This window comes from Conger conger, chromosome 1, assembly GCF_963514075.1.
Source record: "Conger conger chromosome 1, fConCon1.1, whole genome shotgun sequence".
NCBI classification, from domain to species: Eukaryota; Metazoa; Chordata; class Actinopteri; order Anguilliformes; family Congridae; genus Conger; species Conger conger.
In genome coordinates this window covers 16,448,173-16,469,451 of record NC_083760.1, presented here as the reverse complement: position 1 = coordinate 16,469,451, position 21,279 = coordinate 16,448,173, and the positions used below count along the sequence as shown (strand labels likewise).

Here is a 21,279-nt window from a genome sequence, read left to right as displayed (position 1 = left end):
TTTTGTGGCGATAGGTCCAATGTGACCAATTTGGTGGTGCAGTTGCGTTGATATGCTGGTTGATGATCAATTAGGTCCCCCACAGAAGTATTATGTAAAAATAAACCATATATTGACTTATTCTTCCTCTGACATTTCTCACCAGATTCGTAACCAGGTTCATCGATCTGGATGGGCTGACATGCATCCTGAACTTCCTGAAGAGCATGGACTACGAGACCACCGAGTCCCAGATCCACACCTCCCTGATTGGCTGCATCAAGGCGCTGATGAACAACTCACAGGGCCGGGCCCACGTCCTGTCCCACTCCGAGAGCATCAACATCATTGCCCAGAGCCTCGGCACGGAGAACGTCAAAACCAAGGTGGCCGTGCTGGAGATCATGGGGGCCGTGTGCCTGGTGCCCGGCGGGCACAGGAAGATCCTGGAGGCCATGCTGCATTACCAGAAGTTTGCCTTTGAGAGGACACGCTTCCAGGTGCCAAACCCACTCTCCCTTTCACCTAGAACATGTTCTGTACATCTGAATTTGATAGCTTTGAGTGTAGCGATGTTTACCTATGACTTGTTCCTTTACTGAATCATCAATTGTGCTGTTTAGAAAAGAATAAAAGCGCATTTTGTCAACAGTTTTTGATGAGAAAACAAGATGGCATCTTTTTTATCGTCATTGGTTTTGGCTATACGCACCTGCACCAAATCTTATTGACTGCTACAATTTTACATCTCTGTTATTTGGACATTCAGTCCTAGCGAATTAGAGCCTTGCATTTGGATTCTATGTCGGGATGCACAGGGTCATGTGGAAGTCAAGTCAAACTGAATGTCGGTGACCGAGACCATGCTTATGTTCTGTTCAGACCTTGCTGAATGACCTGGACAGGAGCACGGGGCGGTACAGGGATGAGGTGAACCTGAAAACGGCCATCATGTCCTTCATCAACGCTGCGCTCAGTCAGGGAGCCGGGGAGGTGAGTGGGCCCAGCTCCTCGCTTTGTGTTCACACGCACTGAAACGCACTTCCTGTCCCTTTGAAGAGCTCTAACAGGGAAATGTAATGTGGTGTTGCAGACGAGCCTGGAGTTTCGGGTCCACCTGCGATACGAATTCCTGATGCTGGGCATCCAGCCAGTTATAGATAAACTGCGAACCCACGAGAACGCGACGTTAGACCGGTGAGTTTAGGACGTTGTCCTCGGTTGCATCGCGAGAGGGAGTTTGGCTGGTGTATTGCCCTCTGGTCTGTGACTGACCCCAGCATGTTGCATTTTCAGGCATTTGGATTACTTCGAAATGCTGAGGAATGAAGATGAGCTGACCTTGTCAAAGCGCTTTGACACTGTAAGTCCTCCTCCATTGATGTGTTTGCCGGGTTTGCAGAATTGCCCCTCCATGAAATCAATGTTCTGAAGTCTCTACGCTTGTCCATTTGATTTAGGTGCACGTAGACACAAAAAGTGCGACCCAGATATTCGACCTCATCCGAAAGAAGATGAACCACACCGACGCATATCCGCACTTTATCTCTGTTTTACATCACTGTCTCCTCATGCCTTGTAAGTACTACTGTCACCTAGTCTTTATTGGGCAGCAGTGTAGCATAATGGTTTGGAACAGGGCATGTACTGTAACTCGAAGTTTGTGAGTTTGATTATTTGACAGTGCTGCCATTTTGCTCTCGGGCAAGGTACATAACCTGAATTACTTTGGTAAAATATCCAGCTGTATAAATTTATTCTATAAATGTATAAATTTATTATGTAAAAATATAATCTGTGCAAGTCATCTTCTGCATAATAATGAAATGTATGTTCACACTGTCAGTAAGAATTTAGCAGCGCAATCCATATTGAAGCCGATAGTATTGTGTTTCAGTCCCTCCCGCCCTGTGATTTAGATGCTAATTCTCTCTGAAGGGGATGAGACTTGTGTAAATATGATCTCCTGGAGGTTTGAGAGGCCCAGCTCCAAAAACAGCTGTGAGACCTTCTCCAAGTCACGGATCAGGAGCTGATGGCTGTCTACAGCCCTGCAAGGCTCTTCTCCCCAGGGCCCCGGCCTCTGAATATCCAGCAGTGCAGCAGCTCTTCTTCTCTTAGTGCTTTTCCTTTCTACATTTTACCAAGCTTATTGTATGCTGGCCTTTGTTCTGCTCAGATAAGAGAAGTGGGAACACGGTGCAGTACTGGTTGCTCCTCGATCGCATAGTGCAGCAGATGGTTCTTCAGAACGACAAGGGTCACGACCCGGACGTAACGCCGCTGGAGAACTTCAACGTGAAGAATGTGGTCCGAATGTGAGTGCTTGTCTCGTGAAAGCCCCTCGAAAACGAGATGGCTCATCTCTAGGGGTTATCCATTAATAAAATTTGAAAGCAGGAAGTCTTTTCAAGGGCAGGTCTGGCCAGTTCCTACAGTACATACAGTATACTGACAGCCTGAGCCTTCAAACTTCATTCAAATTCATTCTTATCAATATGAATGTTTACCTGTCCTTAGAGTTTCCATCTCTTGCCAAGTTTACAAAAAGGTTTTGAGGAACCACTTCACTTATTTAATGTCTTACATTAACAGTAAATCTGAAAACTCTAAGCCTTTAATGCACCCTACAAATCAAACTCATAGTCGGCAGATTATTTAGGGATTTTAATCATTTGTCTAATCTGGAATGGAGGTGCTTTAAATTGATTGGTGTTAGGAAGTTTAGGTAAATTGTCTAATGTCACAAAAATCTAACTGCATACATTAAAAATGCAAGTTGTTTTATTGCCCTGACAGCAGGACTCCACACATTTCCTGCTTTCAGATGTTCATAAGTGAAATATCTGCCAGCAATCCCATTAAAAATTAAATGTGGCAATAAAACACTTGGCAGGCTGACTGTCAGGAAGAAATTTGACCTATGTGGCATTAATATTTGAAATATTCACCCACTCTTTCCCTTAAACCCGCACAGGTTGGTCAATGAAAACGAAGTCAAGCAGTGGAAAGAACAAGCAGAAAAAATGCGGAAAGGTTGGTTGATAAATTTCAGCCGTTGTGGTGTCCTGTTTGGAAAGTTTCTCTTTACTGTTTTAGCCTGCGGGATGGTGAATGGGAGGCTTTGAAGTCCCCATTTCTGGGATCTGTGGGATACGTTGTCACCCTGTCTCCTGCTTCCACAGAGCACAACGAGCTGCAGCAGAAACTGGAGAAGAAGGAGCGTGAGTGTGACGCCAAGACACAAGAGAAAGAGGACATGATGCAGACGCTCAACAAAATGAAAGAGAAGTTGGAGAAAGAAACCAACGAGCACAGGCTTGTTAAGCAGCAAGTGACCGACCTCTCCACCAGACTGCATGACCTCAGCACCGTAGGTCACACTCCCACAATTCTTTCTTCCTTAACAAAGAGCCAGTGCCAATGACAGTGGAACTGAGGGGATATACACTGTCCCTTCTTTCAGTGCATGCACTGGATAATAGGACTGATTAATACAATGACCACCCTATGGCTTCTATCACTTGCATGGCCGCCATTTTGAATTACATTTTTAAAGGTACCAGACATATACTGACATTGTGGTTTTCATATTTCCCATATGATTCCTGAATGTTGCGCCAGTACAGGCCTTTGCATCCACTGTATCCGCTGTCCCTGTCTCAGCTGAATGTATCTCTGGTCTTTTCAGAGACCAAACCTTGTCGTCCCTGGGGGTCCTCCCCTCATACCAGGACCCCCGGGTGCTCCCATACCTCCTCCTCCTGCTGTACCTGGCGGCTTTCCCCCTCCTCCTCCACCTCCACCGCCGCCTGGGGGAGGCCCTCCACCCCCACCACCTCCACCAGGAGCACCTCCACCTCCCCCTTTGTTTGGTGGAGCACCTACTCCAGGTGCGCCTTTGGGATTAGGCCTCAAGAAGAAGAACATCCCCCAGCCATCCAACCCTCTCAAATCCTTCAACTGGGCCAAGCTTGCAGAGGTGAGCACGGCGACAACGGCCTGCCAGCTAAGCTCATGAGAAAATAAGCCACACCTGCTTGTTAAAAAGTTTCAGCTGTTATTTATTGCTCTGTAACTTTGAGTGAGGTTATGACTGCATCATCTACTTCAACTGAGGGCTTTGGAACACTGTTTTTGTGATCTTTCTGTGCAGAATAAATTGGAGGGAACAGTGTGGACAGAAGTGGATGATCTCAAAGTTTTCAAAATCCTGGACCTGGAGGATATTGAGAGAACCTTCTCAGCTTACCAGAGGCAGCAGGTAGAGTATGGTGTGAGCACAGCAGGGGGGGAGACTCAAACGTTAGGGGAACCTTCAGCCTAGTATGCTCCTCTGTTCTCTCTCCAATAGGACGTGCAAACAATACTGACATCATTTTGCATGAAATGTGTATGCCATCCTGAGAATGTTGCAATGTTGCCCAGGCCTAGTGTCACAGCTGGTACACACATGCATGTTTTTGGCACAGCACTCAAAACTACAAAAGAAGCACACCACTATTTTTTGCTCCTTATTTTGGCTGTCTTTAAGAGTAATACTTACAGATTTATAACCAATGTACTGTTCCCAAGAAACAGGCTCCCAGGGGAAACGAAGTAATGTAAATGCAAAATCTAAAATGACTGCATACATTTTATATTCAACATAATTTGATGCAGTTGGTTTTTCCTATTGGACAATAGTATTTCATTGAATCTGGAGGCCTTTTCTGTTACTGCATGCAGAACTGTTACTCCGTAATAAGCTTATGAGCAAGGCTGCTGTGTTTTATTTGTTTAAAAGCTTTCGGCTTTCACTATACTGCTGTTGCTTAATGAATCTGTCCCAAGTAATTGTCCTAAAAAAATCTTGACTTTACTGGGACAGAATCCTTTTTATTTGAAAACATTTAATCTCTTCAGCACCACATGAAATATTGCAGTGAGACTGATGTGGTTACATTGATTTTTCTAATTGTGGTTGTGCAAATGAGCCAGCCATCTTCAAATACTTAAATTGTCATCGTTACACAAGTATTGTGGTACTGGAAAGGTTCAAATGAATTAACCTTGTTTTTTATGGCAAACACACTGGAAATGTTAGCACACAATAAGTATTCTTCATCAATAGTGTACAGAAGCGATCAGCCTTTCCTCCCATGATCCTTTGCTTGCCCACTGGGTTTCTCTCACATGCATCACTGGACGATGATTTGCTTTGTTGGCTCTTAATAGCTTTGTTGCACTGTGCTGCACTATCATTTTAATGAATGCTGCATTTCCCCTGCTTCCTGCCTGCGTTTTAGGACTTCTTTATGACCAATAACAACAAGCAGGTGAGTGATTTCTCTGCTTTCATCGTGATTTTGTCTTTGTCTTTGTCTGTGTCTTCACCTTCGTCTGCAGTGCTGTACAGCTGTATCTCTTGAGTGCTACTCTTTATCAGCATCTGTGCTGAATGTCAAATGCCTATGATTCAATACTTTTATAATATTATGTTCTCAAGTCTCGTCATTACTATGTTTTTTAATTTCCACGGTATTCTGCTGTAGTAAGCCACAGCGTTATTGCTGACCAAAAAACGTCTTTAAATCCTGTAATATAAAAAACATCACATTGATGACTGAACTGTTTCAGTTTATTAGTTACCATTTCAAGATGTTTCTGTGCGTAATTAACCAGACTGGTTTTGTGGCATGCGAACAGCTGGAGCCCCGAAACGATAAAAGTGCCAGATTTCCGTTTGTTGGAAATGAGCTTTGTGTAGATGTTGTGCAGGTCTGCTTCCCTGTTCCTGAAAGTACACATCATCGCCAAACATGGCAGTCCTCACAGTCAGCTGTGTTTTATGCCCCAGTCAAACAACGCAGTCCCTTCCGTCCATGGCTGTTAAATGTATACACGTTTTTAAGTCGTGTCCGTATCCATCTGTGTCTGTCCACGTGTATGTGTTATATGGCTGTTATTCTACTGTGTCTTGTTGGCTGGTTATTGCGTGAAAGTATTTGGTCTCGAAGCAATGCGAGGCAGCAGGTGGTGAGGCCTAACTGACTCACTAGTAGAGCTTACCCACCCCCACCTGGGGCAGATGTGGGTGTGGGCCAGGATTTTCCCTTTGTAACTACAGATAGCTGGAGAGCTATAGGCCCACCCTCTCCCAGTCAGAAACCTTTTTTAATAGCTGAAGCACAAACGGATCTTTCTGTTTTGATTACTTTCCATGAAAAAAATGTTTTCAGAAATCAAAAAAGAACCACATTGTAAATAAGTTCCCAATGTTTGACATCTCAACATGGTTGTTGAAGGCTGTGCTGATGAACAACAGAGATAATTTATGAAGTAACTTGTTTGGACGGTGCATTTTTCAAAACAGATTATGAGCTCAGACAGAAATCTGCAGTTTGTTGTTGCCAAAGGATGTTTCATTTAATTAAATGTAGTGTTTGTCCTTTCCGGTTTTCTCCCTCCAGAAAGAGACAGAAGACGACCCTCTAAGCACTAAAAAAGTCAAGGAGCTGTCCCTCATCGATGGCCGCAGAGCCCAAAACTGCAACATCCTTCTGTCTCGGTGAGTCTTTGGCCCTGACCCTGAGTAGTGCTCTTCTGTTTGGGATAAACACACTTCTGTATGATTAGATCGTTCTGGTAGAAACTCAAAGCAGCTTCCTTGAATTCTTTTCATTGAGTGCATGACGGCCATGTACAATATGCTGGCCTTACTTCACAGTCAAAGAATGTTTTATTTACATTACTTTCACTAGCTTCTTCTGGGAAATCATTTTTCACGTCTGACAGCATATTGTAACATTTTTTACTTTGGCCAAGAACTATATTTAACCGTTTTTTGTACAGTGAAGGTGTTGGCCTGCGTTCTTCTCTTTCGGGCTCTGTCACATCCCTTTTGGTTACCATGGCACCAAACACACACAAAGTCTGTTTTCCCATTGTTAACTCAATTTTACAGCCGTGACCGAAACCTGGAATTGACTAGTTTTTATTACTTTCTGGATTCTTAAGATGAGTAATTATGGCAGCTATGGCAAGTGTTCATCCGTGTATTAGAGTAGGACTGCGAATTATATTTTGAAACATTAGGGAAATTAAAGATATTAAGATGGAAGTAAATGCAACCAGAAACTGTAAACTCTACATTTCACAGTTGTACTCTTTCTTTAAACCAGTTCTTTTGGAACACACACTAATGTATCATGTCATTTATTTCCTTGGTTATCATCATGTCATTGAGAACTAATAATCTGTTCAAAACTTTTGTGATGATTAGGTTTCTTCAGAGCATTGGCATGTAACTGTTTGGGTTAAAAGAAGCCAAAGCAACCATCCACTGTTGGCTAGCCTGTGTACACCAGATCGATCTGCTTCCCATCCCTTATTAAGTCTGGTTTGGCATCACAAACAAGCAAGAATCCTTCACACAGAGACCAATCCTTTCAAGAGATGTTATACACAAATGACATAAAACAAACAAAGAGCTATTCCCATAATGTGTTTTTTTTGCTAAACAGCAAATTTCATTATCTGGGAACTGTATTCCCCCTCAGGACAGCCTGATGGGCATTTTGGAAATGGGACAGCTTTTGGAAACACAGGACCCCTCCCTAAGTGCGTGTGTAGAGAGGATCGGCGTGGGGGGTGGAGTGGAGTCTGTTATTTTATTGGTTATAGAGTATATTTACACCCTTATATTTAGAAGTCCATAACCACTTCTGACACATCAGGACTGAATGATTACAGAGCTGATGGTGAGGGAGTTGTGGTCTGGCAGGGCTGGGGTTCGTGGTTTCAGAGGGCAGAAGGGTGTGCTCTCAGCGGGTAGGAATGAGTGCTTTTTTAAGGGGGTTTGAAAGTCAGAAGATGTGCCACGATAGAAAGGTGTGTTTTTAGTGTCGCTGATCATGAAGCTGATCTAGTCCAGGGATGAGAAGAGGCTAGACTTAGTTTGTCTTTCAGCTGAGATGGTGTTCTCGTACACAGGAAAACTTTAGGGGGAGGATAGTTTAGTAAAAGTTTAGTAAAGGTGGAAGAATAGGGAGAGCTGAATTTCAGGGATGCAGGATTAGGGCCTGCTTGTAGTAGTAGTGGTGTGAGTCTGCAGACCTTCCTGTTGGAGCATGTAAACGCCAAAGAGTGGGCTTCTGCTGAGGGATTCCAGCGTTGCTGGCCCCTGCAGATGGTATGCGAGGTGTGGAATGTGTAATATGTGGACCAGATGTTCCAGTGAAGTCAGCCCGGGCCCTGCTCTGGTCGCTGGCCTGGGGGCATCAGCTTTTCTGCGGGGTGACACAACCCTGTATTCATCTGCCTTCCATTTTGCCACGCAGATTAAAGAGGGGATGAAAGCGGGGTACTTCATTTGTTCTGGGAATGTTCTGGAATATCTGGACCATTGTTTGATGTGGAGGAACTGCATGACACTGGCCTGTTTAACCAGTAGTCCAGAAACCAAAAAGTGCAGTGGCGGGAAAATGTTCATTCAATTTATACAGCCAAGTGCGTTATATTTTCAAGCTCTGAATGATAGAAAAATGCTAAATGTAATTATTGGGGTGGCGCTCAGCCCCACGTGGTGTTGGCTGATTGGCTGATGAACAGATTATCTGTGCAAGGCTCAGTGAGTCACCAGCAGAACCAATGCCATGCATTGGCTGTGTTAGAATCCAGCCAATCCAGTGCACATAGCCACTGTTGGATGAGAAGAATTAGCCAGGCGGAATGAGCTCACTTTTTCAGCTGATGAGAATTATGGGTTTCAGATGCATAACTATAGGGTGAGCAGAATCTTCAATAAAGACATTGATACAGAACACCCAGGCAGGCACACACCAAAGGCTTTTGATTGAAGGTCTCTCTAACTGCAGACATAATTAGCCAAGTTCTCAGAGAGAGACGCGATCTTCTCTGAGAAACAGCTGTTGGACTCGGGCTGTGATTGTCCACAAGCTCTGGGTTCCACATGCTGAACCTGGTGGATGGACAGCAGGGCAGTATCTGCACACTTGCCTACTATTGAGTATAGCTTTTGAGTACACTGGATGAGACAGTTAAGTAGACAAAATTTACTCTAAATTTAGTGCACTTAAATGGTTGGCATTTATATAGCACCTTTATCCAAAGCGCTGTACAATTGATGCTTCTCGTTCACCCATTCATACACATACTCACACACCAACAGCGATTGGCAATTGGCATTTAGGGGTTAGGTGTCTTGCTCAGGGACACTTCGACACAGCCCGGGCGGGGGATCGAACCGGCAACCCTCCGACTGCCAGACGACTGCTCTTACTGCCTGAGCCATGTCGCCCCTAAAATCCCAGGATGATTTGCTTTACTTTGAGTATATAACGCATCATACTTTCTGAGTATAGTATATACTTTCCAGGAAGTAAATCACCATTTTAGTCCCATAAATATGAATAGTTTTGTTTTAAAAACAAGGTGTAGCTTCGCTGATGTTTTCCTTCAACAAAAACAATGCGTGAGCATGTCTGCACAAGGGCAGAAGGTCTTACAACACTTCCACAGTACAGTTGGAAAATAGCATGGAAGATATCTTCTGCAAACTGCCTATTGCGTACAAAAAAATATGCACTAAACAGAATGCAGTATGCTTAGTAGACAGTACTTACTTTGAAGATGTACTTAGGAAGCTGATTCAGATACAGCACAGTACTCCAGGATTCCTGGATGTATATTGTGCCCTCCTTTATTGAGCTTCATAAGGGAATACCAGTGGAAACACACTTGTGTGTGTGTGTACACATACTGTATTACTAATGTACAAACACAAAGCTGAAGTTATATCATCAGCTGCTCCAGCACTCTGTGTTTCACATCCTCTTGGCCAGGACTTTTCCTCCTTTTCTGTTTTTGTTTTTCTTCCTTCTTTCTGGCAGAGGACCTGAGAGTGCCCGTGTGCCAGTAGAGATTTTCAAACAACAGAACTGCTAGAGCTAAGGATGTCAAACACCTGGTCTTGGACTGTTGGTGGGAGTCTGCAAAAAAATCTTAGTTTGTTCCCAAAAATGTTCCTTTTTCCTCAAAGGCAAAATGCCCTGGGGACCAGGGTGCCCTCCACTTTTTCCAGGTTTTTCAGAAAATAGACCTGTTATTAAAAAAATAGCACAATGGCTCTGCTCTGACCATCACAGTGGTGACAGTACTGTAGGACAGGACAGTACACCTTAATTTTATTGTTGACACTTGAGAATGCAGTAATGCTCCTCCAGTCCTCGAGGGTCGCAGCGTCTGCTGGTTCTTGGTGTGTTTCAGCACGAGTGATGAATTTAAGACTTTCTTTGGCTAAAGAGTCTACACACCTTGTTCTCAAGACCTTAATTGGCTGCTAATTGAAAGGAAACCACAAATACCTGCAGACACTGTGGCCCTCCAGGACTGGAGTTTCACACCCCTGTTGTACAGCATTCTGACGTGTAAGCAGGACACCGCTTGTCAGGAATAAAATTAAGGATCACTTTAGAAAGCTTACCTGCCCCTGTCCATGCACATCGCAAAATTGGACTGCCCTCTCTTTGGCACAGAAGAGAACATGTTATTTAATTACCAAACACCAAGCCCTGCTGTCAGTTAATAACTGCCTGTCAGAACAGCCCCTACAGTGATGTTTCTGTGCTTGCGTTCCAGGTTGAAGCTGTCCAATGATGAGATCAAGAGGGCCATCCTGACCATGGATGAGCAGGAGGATCTACCCAAAGACATGCTGGAACAGGTGAGTGTGATGTTGAAGCAATGCCACAAGGCCCAGGTGTGAGCAGGGTTATTCACCACTTGCCCGGAGGAGATATTTCAGCATCGCAGTAGAATCCTCAAGCCCTATCTTGTCCTCAGGAGGAGTGCATAGGGAGTGTGCTATGAAAGACTTAATTGGTAACAAGATTTCAGACGTGTTTGGCGCTCAAAAGCACTGAACTCTTGCATCATATCCTTGCAGACAAATAACTATACAAGGGTAAACACTGGGAGTGGCACAGTAACATGGAGTTGTACGGCTGACATTGTAAGGGTTAAGGGGAAATGAGGTCATCATGTTAATGATACAGTAAACCAAAGAGTTGCAGACTACACCCTGATAAACAGGTAATAATAATAATAAAAATTCCGTTTTTATAGCGCTTCTCATTTGTGGCGGCAGATCTCAGAGCGCTTTATAGCTAAGGAAAACAAAAACAAAAGTGATTTAAAGGTCTGTAAGTTCAAGGCATGTTTTAAAAGCATTAATATATGGGGCACTTCTAAGGTCTTCAGGGAGGGAGTTCCAGAGGCAAAGGGCACACGAGCAGAAGGCTCACTCTCCCATTGTCCCCTGTATGCAGTCCTGATGGAAGTGTGGTAGGACTCTTGAGGTTGGAGAAGACGATTGTGGATGTAAAGAAGGCTCTGCCATTGTTTTTGTTTGCACAGCCATCCTTTCTGTGTTGATCAAGGTTATGAAGTTCTTAGATTGTGTTTCCAGTCATTTCAGAATATCGGTTTAGTAAAGATTTTTGCAGTATTCATTATGGCTGTGTGTTGGGTTCTTAAGCAAATTAAGTAATTAAAGTGTGTTAAAATACAAGATCCTTTACTGCTTCAATTTCGGTCAGTTATATTATTCATTTGTATGAAGCTGCCATTTTCATTGGGATTGTAGTTGCATAGTGTAAGGGTATTTGTTGTAGTGGGTCCAAATGAGTTTTAAAGGATTTCATTGGCAGTCAACATCTGAATGCTGTTAGGGGTCTTCACTGGTAGCCCTGAGTCTGAGCCCTGGAGAACCTGGAGCTCAGCAGGTGACCTTTCAAGTCAGTCTCTGAGGAAGTTCATCAAAACAGGAAAAACAGACAGTTTCCTCTGCATCTCTGACTTGCTGTTCTTCATTCTGGTCCATTGATATCTCATCAGTTACCCTGAAAGTAAAGGAGGAATTCCGTTGCACTGTGCTGCGATTTACATCTTTCTTCACATGATTATTGCATATGACTTGGCCCTTACACAGCAATGTCAAAAATGTGTTTTTAAATCTAGATTTGAGGCTCACCCTTCGGGCCTGCCACACAACTCAAAATTTCCCCGTTGCTGCACGTCTAGCTCTGACGTGCGGTGCGTGTTTTGGTTTCACTGTGGTTTTGGGTGTGCCGGCAGCTTGCATACCTGACAAATGGCACCTTCTCCGTTTGTGTTCTTGGTCTCTGTTTCTTGTCTCTACTCTGATCAAGTTGTTCATCTTTAATATTATATTTTACTATCAGTTTGACTAAGGCTACTTCTCCTATTGCTACTGTAGCAGTAGTGGTGAGAGTAGTCATAGAACTGATCTAAGATTGAGGTGACTCTTCCTTTATGACCTAAAAATGTTTTCTTGTCTCCCCAGCTGTTGAAGTTTGTCCCTGAAAAGAGTGACGTGGATCTCCTGGAGGAGCACAAGCAGGAACTGAACCGCATGGCAAAGGCTGACCGCTTCCTATACGAGATGAGCAGGTATGGTCCACTGGTCACAAACAGTGACGTCAGAATTATACTGAACCTCCACCTGGATGGTATGCAGAAGGTCCCAGTCTGATTCCAAAAAACATTATTTGCCTTAGTTCTTGCCAAATGAAAGTTTGCTCAGGCTTTGATGAAATGCGATGTCTGAATGTTGCACATGTGCTCTGAACGTTGACGTCAGGCCTTTAAAACAAGTAGGCAGCCATTTTGTTCTGAAAGGAAAAATCTACTCCATTCAGAGCTGTTCAAAAGACTCTTAAATAGCCAAATCTGCCTGTGATGGCCATAGAAGTCATTTAGGGCTGATTCTTTACCATGAGTCATTATCTTAGCGCTGGGCCACAGGGCTTTGGGCTCTAATGTTCTTCTTTCATTTATTACTAATTAAGGGGGGAATCCCATGTGAAAGGGTTGGTTGCCAGTGTAGGACTGATGAGGCGCTCCAGGCATCCCTATAAAATCGCTCCCCGGCCTTCTCAAGTGTGGGAACATTCTGCTGTTTCCTGCTCTGCTTGGGGGTGCAGTTTAACATTGTCGCAAACTGTCACTGGCCAAGAGATCCGTGTAGATCTGGAGGCCATTATCCGGGTACACAGCTGCCAAAAAAACGGCAACATGCTTGTTCATCTCTCTACCATAAATAATTTCAATATACTGGAATACAATTTATGCAAATTTACACACACAATTCTAGTACTCAGTCCTATTTTCTGATTATGGATAAAGGTCAGAAGATTACCTTCTTGTTAATAAGCAGCTGCTTTGAATAGTTAAGAAATTAAGTGTAATATATACAGTATGCATTATATTAGCTTTGGGAGTAAAACTGTTTTTATTATAGTGCATGAAAGCCCTTTTCTATTTTGGCTATGGGAAAAGGGACTTCCTTCCACGAATTGGCGATGTTCTTAATCACACTCCCTGAAGTGTTCTTGGCTCCTGAGAACAAAGTAGCCATGGCGACAGCCTCTGGAGCTGGTGTAGAACATGAGAGGGTTAAGTCTCCCTGCTGCAATGTTAACAGTTTGTTTTCCCCATTTAATATTTTGTTTTGATTGTCATCTTGCATTAAGCTGTTAAGTGTTAGACTAGCGTGTAAGTACTGATGAGAACTTTCAGAAGGACTTAGGAGCAATTTGTGGCTGATTGAAACCTTTTACAAGCTGGTTTCAGCTCCCTATGGTGCATGCCTGTGAGAGCTCTGTTTAAATTCACTAACATTAACTGCCTTTTCCCACATCTGTGTCATAGAATCAACCACTACCAGCAGAGGCTCCAATCCCTGTACTTCAAGAAGAAGTTTGCGGAGAGAATTTCTGAAATAAAACCCAAAGTTGAAGGTACAAACCATTCTGCTCAAACTCTAGCTGCACTTAATAATGAATAATAATTTGTTATTTAGCTGATGCTTTTATCCTAAGTGATTAACAGTTGATTAGACTAAGCAGGGGACAATCCCCCCCTGGAGCAATGTTGGGTGAGCAGCTGTGTGGATCTTATTGTGGCCACACTGGGGCTTGAACCACCAACTTTCTTGGTCCCAGTCATGTACCTTAGGCACTAGGCTAAAGGTTGCCCCCCACTTGTCAGGTAAATAACAGACTACTTCTTCTAGTTCTTCAACTAAACCTCTTGTTGCCTTCTCAGCTCTGACCAAGGCCTCCAAGGAGATACTGCAAAGTCGCAACCTGAAGCAGCTTCTGGAGGTGGTGCTTGCTTTCGGGAACTACATGAACAAGGGGCAGAGAGGAAACGCCTATGGCTTCAAAATTTCCTCTCTCAACAAAATCGCAGACACCAAGTCCAGCATTGACAAGTAAGATCAGCCAAGGTGGTCTAGTGTAAGGTTTCACCCTTCAATACTGACGAGAAGCAACAAGCCCAGCATACAGTTTTGTGAAGCCGGTTTAGATTGGCATGATTTAAAACGTGCATGTGATTGCAGGAACATCACTCTTTTGCACTACCTGATCACCATCTTGGAGAAGAAGTACCCCAAAGTTGTGCTTTTCCAAGAGGACCTGCAGAATGTGCCAGAGGCTGCAAAAGTCAAGTGAGTGTCAAGGCCACCCTGGAAATGCCCACATGGCTGTTGGAAATGTTCAGTCTCAGAATTATGAATCATGGAGATCCATGATTCATGATTATTTCACTTGCTTTGCTCCACACAGGAGGGAGACTGACATTATGCAAATTATGAACCTGTTCATGTTTGCACAACTCAGAAACTGTGATTAATGTTATATCTTAAACTGTAAGTCTGCCGTATGAATGTAATGGAAAAGCTCCTGATGTATACTTGTATATAATGGTGTCTACATTTCCACCATGTTTAGCATTAGAGTAAAACACCCTCTCTGTACAGGATTACAGCTAGTCAATCTTGTCTCAAGGCAAAGAGTCAGTTTTCCTGTCTCTGGAAGACTTCAATCCAGTAGAACAATCAAACAAAAGAAATGTGTTGGCCAGAACATGCTCTGAGTTTAACCCAGTGTTGATGGTGAGTGTGTTACATAAAACCAATGCAGAATCTGGTTGCTGAACTTGCCTGACTTGCAGGAAAAAAAATTCTCATTCAGATCTGACATGGTGCAGTACTTGTTTCTTGCTGAGAAATGGCTGTGCATTGGCTTTACACGACATGCCTGTGTTTTCTCTGAACTTATCTCGGAAGAATGGCTGCATTTCTATTTTCCGTGAGAATTAGGATGAAGCTAACTTTTTCAACGTGTATTCTTTCCATTCTGAACGGAGTCAGTAATTTCCGTTGTGTTCATGGAGTCACCCCGGTGTCACTGCTGTTTCTCCTCCATTGATCACGTGACACCGCGGGTGTGTACTTTGAGGCCAAGAGACAAAGCCTTAGCTCTGGACTCCAGAAATAAGGGCTCCACTGATAGGGAGCAGCAGATTGCATTATGTAATTTCTTGTGTCTATGAATAGTGAGATGCTGTCACACTGATTTCTCTCACAGCACATTTTAGAGTGTCTTTTGAACTGTTGAACAGAAGGGGGTGAAGGGTAAAGATCTGTTTTTAGTGTGAGAAACCGTAATGGTCAACGTTCACATTATAAATGTCATAGAAATACTAATGAAGCGCGGCGTGTCGACTTAATGTGATCGTCATTTAGGTTTACAACAATCTTTCATCTGTGTAACTGTAAAACATATTAAAGTGTTCACTGAAGTTGGACACGGGCGCCCACAGCCTTTCCTGTTTGCGTATAACAATGATTTGTGGAACAATAGTGTGACCGCACCTAAACGTTCGGCAGGGAATCATTGTCCGAGGAGTCAGGATCGCCTTTCTCGCCACATGAAATGTCCAAATGAAAACCTGTTTACTGTAGCCTTGTAAGGACTGTAACAATGAATGTCTTCCCCATCATAGCATGACAGAGCTGGAGAAGGACATGAATAATCTGCGCAGTGGCCTCAAGAATGTGGAGAGCGTGAGTGAATTCATTTCTCATTCCCCTTTGCATGTTGAGCGTAATCATGTGGGTGCCCTTTGGGGGTGACCCCAAGATAAAGGACTTCTTTCTCAGAGACCATTTGCTGTTTTATCCAAGTGAGCGTGCAGTTAAATTATGACTACAGATTCAAAGTGGAGACTCATAAACTCATATACAGATTGTGAGGAGCTGTTCTGGTCAGCTGGGGAGACAGAGATGTAGCCTGCTTGGAGCACCAGGATGTGTGAGAACATTTGGGATGGTGTTTGTAGCATCACTGTTAACTCTTGCCTAACAGTTGACTCTTCCCTCTCCGATGTGGTTCTCCTCAGGAGCTGGAGTTCCAGAAGGGCCGTCCACAGCAGTCAGGGGACAAGTTTGTGTCGGTGGTCAGCCAGTTCATCACCGTGGCCAGCTTCAGCTTCTCAGACGTGGAGGACTCTCTTCAGGAAGCCAAAGAGCTGGTTAGCAAGGAGTCCTTTCTTTCGTCTCAGCAAAAGCTACTGCCCCACTGTCTTCCCATGTGAACCTCTTCTAGGTCCCTCTATACATCCACGGGGTGCAGACTGAGCTCCTGTGGGAAATGATTGTGGGAGAATGTCTGGGATGCACTCGCTGTATCTCCGTCCCTGTTTTAATAATAATACAGAAATGAAATAATAAGAATAAAGGAAAGGAAAAAAGTCACCCAAAAAGAATTTACCGACCACTGAGGTTGTCCCGACAAAAAGACTATAAAGCATCAGACCACCAAACCCTCTGAAGACTAGGTTGCATTGTTCTTACGTCCCCAGCTGTACCTCTGAGAGACAGTGACGTCAGACTGGTGCATGCTGGGAGCTGAGCGTGTCTGTGAATGCACTTTATTGGTCCTGTGTGGACACACTGCACCTAGCGGAGCTAACAGAGGAAGCAGCAGATGGGCACATTGTCAGTGTGTTTATGAGAGTGTGGCATCCTGCCCCCATAAACAAATTCCCTGTTTGCAGCCTGCCATTTGTGGGATATGTGATCCATATGTGAGGACTAGAGAATATCTGCTGAGCAAAACTTCAAAAGTGTGTCCAATGAAAGTGTATCCACTGAGACCCACTGACTCCTGTGTCGATACAAATCTGGCCTCTTTGCTTTAAGAGGAAATGAACATTGAAAACATAATGAATGCACCGGTTACTGTAGAAGTGTTAATTTGGCTTGGTTCGTTTTTTTCTCATTCCTTTTGTGTTTTTGGTTTGAGCGATGACGTCAGTTCTGCGGCCCAACTCTCACATTTGTAAATGAGCTGTCTCTCTGAGCCATGTCCTGGATCATGGGCCACCACAGGGCCCTGTTAAGCGCTCCATTTAGTCCCTCGAGCGGGGCCACGTTCCACAGACCCCTGAGCTGTGAGAGCCCTCCTGCCTCCAGCACATTTGGTTCTGATATGCACCCCCATATGGCACTTATAAACACACATCAAAGGCATGCTGGGAACAGCAGCCCCTGGTCTCCTGCAGCGAGTGCTAGGGGCTAGACGTGTCGCTGGTGCCCGTAAGCCTCAGCATCCTCCTATATATTTTCATGCTTTGCGTGTTTTCCTTTTCGCTTCGGCTAATAACCTTGAGCTTAATTAGGGCTGCTTAAAGCAGAACCAGAGACGTCGGGGCGGCGGTAGGCTCCGAGCGGCTTTGGCTGTGGAGACATCCAGTCAGCTGGTCCGGAGAGGAAGAACACCCCTGCTGGGCCCAGTGTGTGTATCCCGCTGCTCCAGATCAGAGCGCTCTGATGTTCCCATAAAGCTAATGGATGGCGGTACTGACGGCTTGATAGGCTTGAGGGGTAGTGTCGCTAATCCTGTAACTCCATCCCCGGCTGCGTGCCGTGAAAGAGAGGCCACAATTTGAACGGGGCTCGTCCACACTTGGCCGGAAAAGGGGCACCTATTCCGGCTTTGAACCGCTCCTTCAAAGTCAGTAATTACCAACAGACTTGAAAGCCTTGCTCCGGGTCTCCGGTTTATGTTAAAGCGGAGGAGTTAACTTGCCTCTTGCTCTTGAGTTAATAGGTTTGTCTGCCAATGTGGACATTGGAACTATTGAAAACACAAGGTCAATGTTTAACCGAGATGGGCCGAGGATATCACTTTCAAAAGGGTTTTTCTGGTCATTTGCTGTGTTCTCAAAGTGGCATGTGGAATGTATTTGATGCTACTACTTTGGCGGAAGGATATTTATGTGTACGGTTACACCGTGTAATGGTGGGAGAGGGGAAGTAGCCACTGTTTGACAGGGGGAGCCATACATCACTGCCTAAATGTTAATAAATTAAATGAGCAGTTTGGTTTCATTTTATCCTTGCCAGGGCCATTTTCCACTTGTTTTACTGAAAGTACCCTTTAACTTTGGAGATAGGTTTGGGTACTGAAACCTGCTGCTGCTATGCTATATACAGTTCTCATACATGCAGTACCTAGTGGACCAAATCGCAACACAAATTTTGAAGCTTCATTTCGATGCCACCCGTCTTCCCTAGCTAATGTTACACTCAGCAGATCGATTAGCAAGCTATTTAAGGTTAAACTCATTCAAAATTCCTCAATGGAAAGGTTCTAAATTCTAACTACAAAGTGTAATTTAAACAATTAAATTGAAGTTAACTTTTTTTGTTTTCCACAAAAAAGTTTTTAATGTCTACCCTTTGCTTGATATTTAGGCACCGGTACCATTTTAAAGGTAACGTTTTAGCACCGATATCTACAGAGTTAAAACAATACCCATCCCTACTTGGAGGCTTTGCTGGAGCTATTGTCCCCAGTGACCTGTCCCCTTCCTGCCCTGCTGAACGTGTGGCCAAATTCCAAGTGTGTCATTCCCGACCTCTCCCTCGCAGTTTGAAAAGGCGGTGAAGCACTTTGGAGAGGATTCTACCCGGATGCAGCCGGACGAGTTCTTCGGCATCTTCGAACAGTTCCTGCAGTCCTTTTCCGAGGCCAAGCAGGACAATGAGAACATTCGGAGGCGCAAGGAGGAGGAGGAGAAACGGGCTCGCATGGAGGCTCAGGTGAGGCCTCGCCCTCTCGCTCTTTCCCTTTGCTGCGGTTCACACGAGAGGGAGTCTCCTGGCCCTGGGTTACATGTTGTGTCTGGAGAGTTGAGCCCATGGCTGCGCATGTTAGTCCAGAGGTATGCGCTGGAGTCACTGAGCATGCTCTCAAACAGTGAGGCAGTCATCTCAAGTCTGTTTTATCAGGTCCATGCCTTGTTAACACTTGCAGAACCCAGCATATGTTACACAGCAAGAGAATGTGTCAATCCCATAACACATTCCACATGTCGGCGTACAGTAACACACAATGTCGGGAATATGCAAACTGATCTCCTCCTTCGAGACCCGATGGCTATGTTGTGATTAGCACCGGTGTGGCCGTTGTGTCGCGTCTCTCTGTAGAAGCCTTGTTTTGGGATGTTTGGGCTGTGAGTGAGTCGCTGTGCGTTTCACCTCCCTCAGCTGAAGGAGCAGCGGGAGAGGGAGCGCAAGCTGCGGAAGGCCGAGGAGGAGGACGGCGAGTTCGACGACCTGGTCTCGGCCCTGCGCTCCGGGGAGGTGTTCGACAAGGACCTGACCAAGATGAAGCGCAACCGCAAACGCGCCAACACCTCGACCACAGAGGTCAGCAGGGAGCGGCCCATCACCAAGCTCAACTTCTGAGGAGACTGGAGGCTCTGCAGGGCCCCCTCCTCCACTGCCAGAGGCTCCTCCTCTCAGCCTATGCCTCCTCTCCTCTGGCCACACTGCCCCCTAGTGGCAGGGCCCAGCAGGTGCTTACTATGGTGAAGCTGACTTACCCCCCGTCCCCCGTCCCCCCATCCCCCTATAAAAAAAACAGAACAGTAAAGATGAAAAAGGCCAACAGTTTCTTTTGCAGAAGCACAAAAACTAAGAGGTTTTGTCTGTCTGGAAACAGATTACCAAAACAACGGACGCTCACTTGGATGGCGAGAGTGGAAAAAACAAGTTCGGAAGGGCTTACTAGATCCCTGTGTCGACTGCCAAAAAAAAAATATATATTTTTAATCTTATTTTATTTGATATGACTGTGTTCAGCGTATGTGACCATGAATACTACGGTGCTGGTGCACTGTAGCTGGTAGCTTTCAGAATGAGAGCTGACTGCAGAGCTCAGGGTCCTGAACCCGGCCCCAGCTAGAGGTGGGAATGGGACAAACCACCGAGGATGTGTGTGGGGGGGGACCTCAGCTGAGGCTGAACTTTACCATGGAGAATGGAGCAGATACATCCTCCGTACTCCCCTACTCAACCTAGTTACCCTCCTCTTTAATGGAGAAGGGAAAGCTAATGTAAATGGACAAGGTTTTCCTTTTTTTAATGTCTGCAGTGTTAGCGCGGAGGGAGAGGATAAGAGAGCATGATTGTTTCAGCCAAGATGCCCAGAATCGCCACATGCTCATTCTAGAACATTCTATGCCATCTTGAAAGGCAGGCTTGTTTTTTATTCTACACAAAAGGAGATTCTCCTGCTCTGCATCGAAGATATATATTTTTTAATCTGGAAATTTTTTAAGGACTTAAAAGAGACATGAGTACTTAAAATAGGACCACACATGCAATAAGGTTGAAACACTATGTATTGTATTATTTTGATCTGAAATTAACTTCTTAAATTGAAAGTAGAAGTGGGGAAAATGCAACATTTACAGTATGCAGAATATTATATTTAAAGAGAAACATTTTTTGAGATCTGACCACACAAATAGGCTTTGAGCACTTCTGGTACTGTACATTTTCCAGGAATACTTAAAAGCCAGGTCTGTGACATTGAAACACTGTGGATATCGGTTTGAAGACTTCTATGCATCATAAAAAGTTATTTTATCCTCGGTATATGTGTGTACAGACAAAGATATGTACACATGATTACTCATGGATTTACACATGCAACACACCTTCCATCGCCATGTCCTGTTGGCCATTCTTCCCCTTGAATAAAAACGTTTTTGAATAGCCTCCTTTTACCGCGTGATAAAAGTTTCCTTTGTATGTGGGTTCCTTCTGTATGACTTTCTTATTTAAACTGCTTTTTAATGTTATGTAGATCTTAACTAAATAAAAATATTTGAGATGTAATGTTTCCTTGATTCTTCAGTTATTAACGACACCTCGGTCTGAGATTACATCCAGGATTAATTTAATATTAGCAGTGTAGTAATTAAATCGTTTTATTTGTTCTGCTGACATGCACTTCGTTAGAGTTTCAGTTTTCCTGCAAATTCGATTAGAAATTGTAGATGAGCAGTGCCCTCTTGTGGCCAGTGAATTCAACATCTTGAGCTTGTTTATTGCTTTCTGAACATACAGTGGTG

The 21,279-nt window shown here is 44.3% G+C and overlaps 1 protein-coding gene across 3 annotated transcripts in view; it reads left to right on the top strand.

The window, feature by feature from the left end:
* Positions 1-21,043, top strand: part of daam1a (dishevelled associated activator of morphogenesis 1a) — a 72,576-nt gene extending 51,533 nt beyond the window's left edge. For 2 of the 3 annotated variants that reach the window (XM_061235903.1, XM_061235895.1), the window contains exons 6-26: positions 146-479; positions 862-972; positions 1,073-1,176; positions 1,276-1,342; positions 1,440-1,557; positions 2,159-2,297; positions 2,957-3,015; positions 3,165-3,352; positions 3,671-3,961; positions 4,136-4,243; positions 5,268-5,297; positions 6,432-6,529; positions 10,621-10,705; positions 12,347-12,453; positions 13,714-13,802; positions 14,110-14,278; positions 14,408-14,515; positions 15,856-15,916; positions 16,252-16,383; positions 18,788-18,958; positions 19,406-21,043. In XM_061235903.1, coding sequence (XP_061091887.1) covers positions 146-479; positions 862-972; positions 1,073-1,176; positions 1,276-1,342; positions 1,440-1,557; positions 2,159-2,297; positions 2,957-3,015; positions 3,165-3,352; positions 3,671-3,961; positions 4,136-4,243; positions 5,268-5,297; positions 6,432-6,529; positions 10,621-10,705; positions 12,347-12,453; positions 13,714-13,802; positions 14,110-14,278; positions 14,408-14,515; positions 15,856-15,916; positions 16,252-16,383; positions 18,788-18,958; positions 19,406-19,606 — 2,770 coding nt within the window. In that variant the 3' untranslated portion in view covers positions 19,607-21,043. The remainder of the gene's footprint in view (positions 1-145; positions 480-861; positions 973-1,072; positions 1,177-1,275; positions 1,343-1,439; positions 1,558-2,158; positions 2,298-2,956; positions 3,016-3,164; positions 3,353-3,670; positions 3,962-4,135; positions 4,244-5,267; positions 5,298-6,431; positions 6,530-10,620; positions 10,706-12,346; positions 12,454-13,713; positions 13,803-14,109; positions 14,279-14,407; positions 14,516-15,855; positions 15,917-16,251; positions 16,384-18,787; positions 18,959-19,405) is intronic. The other variant, XM_061235912.1, reaches the window with a different exon arrangement.
* The last annotated feature ends 236 nt before the right edge of the window (positions 21,044-21,279 follow it).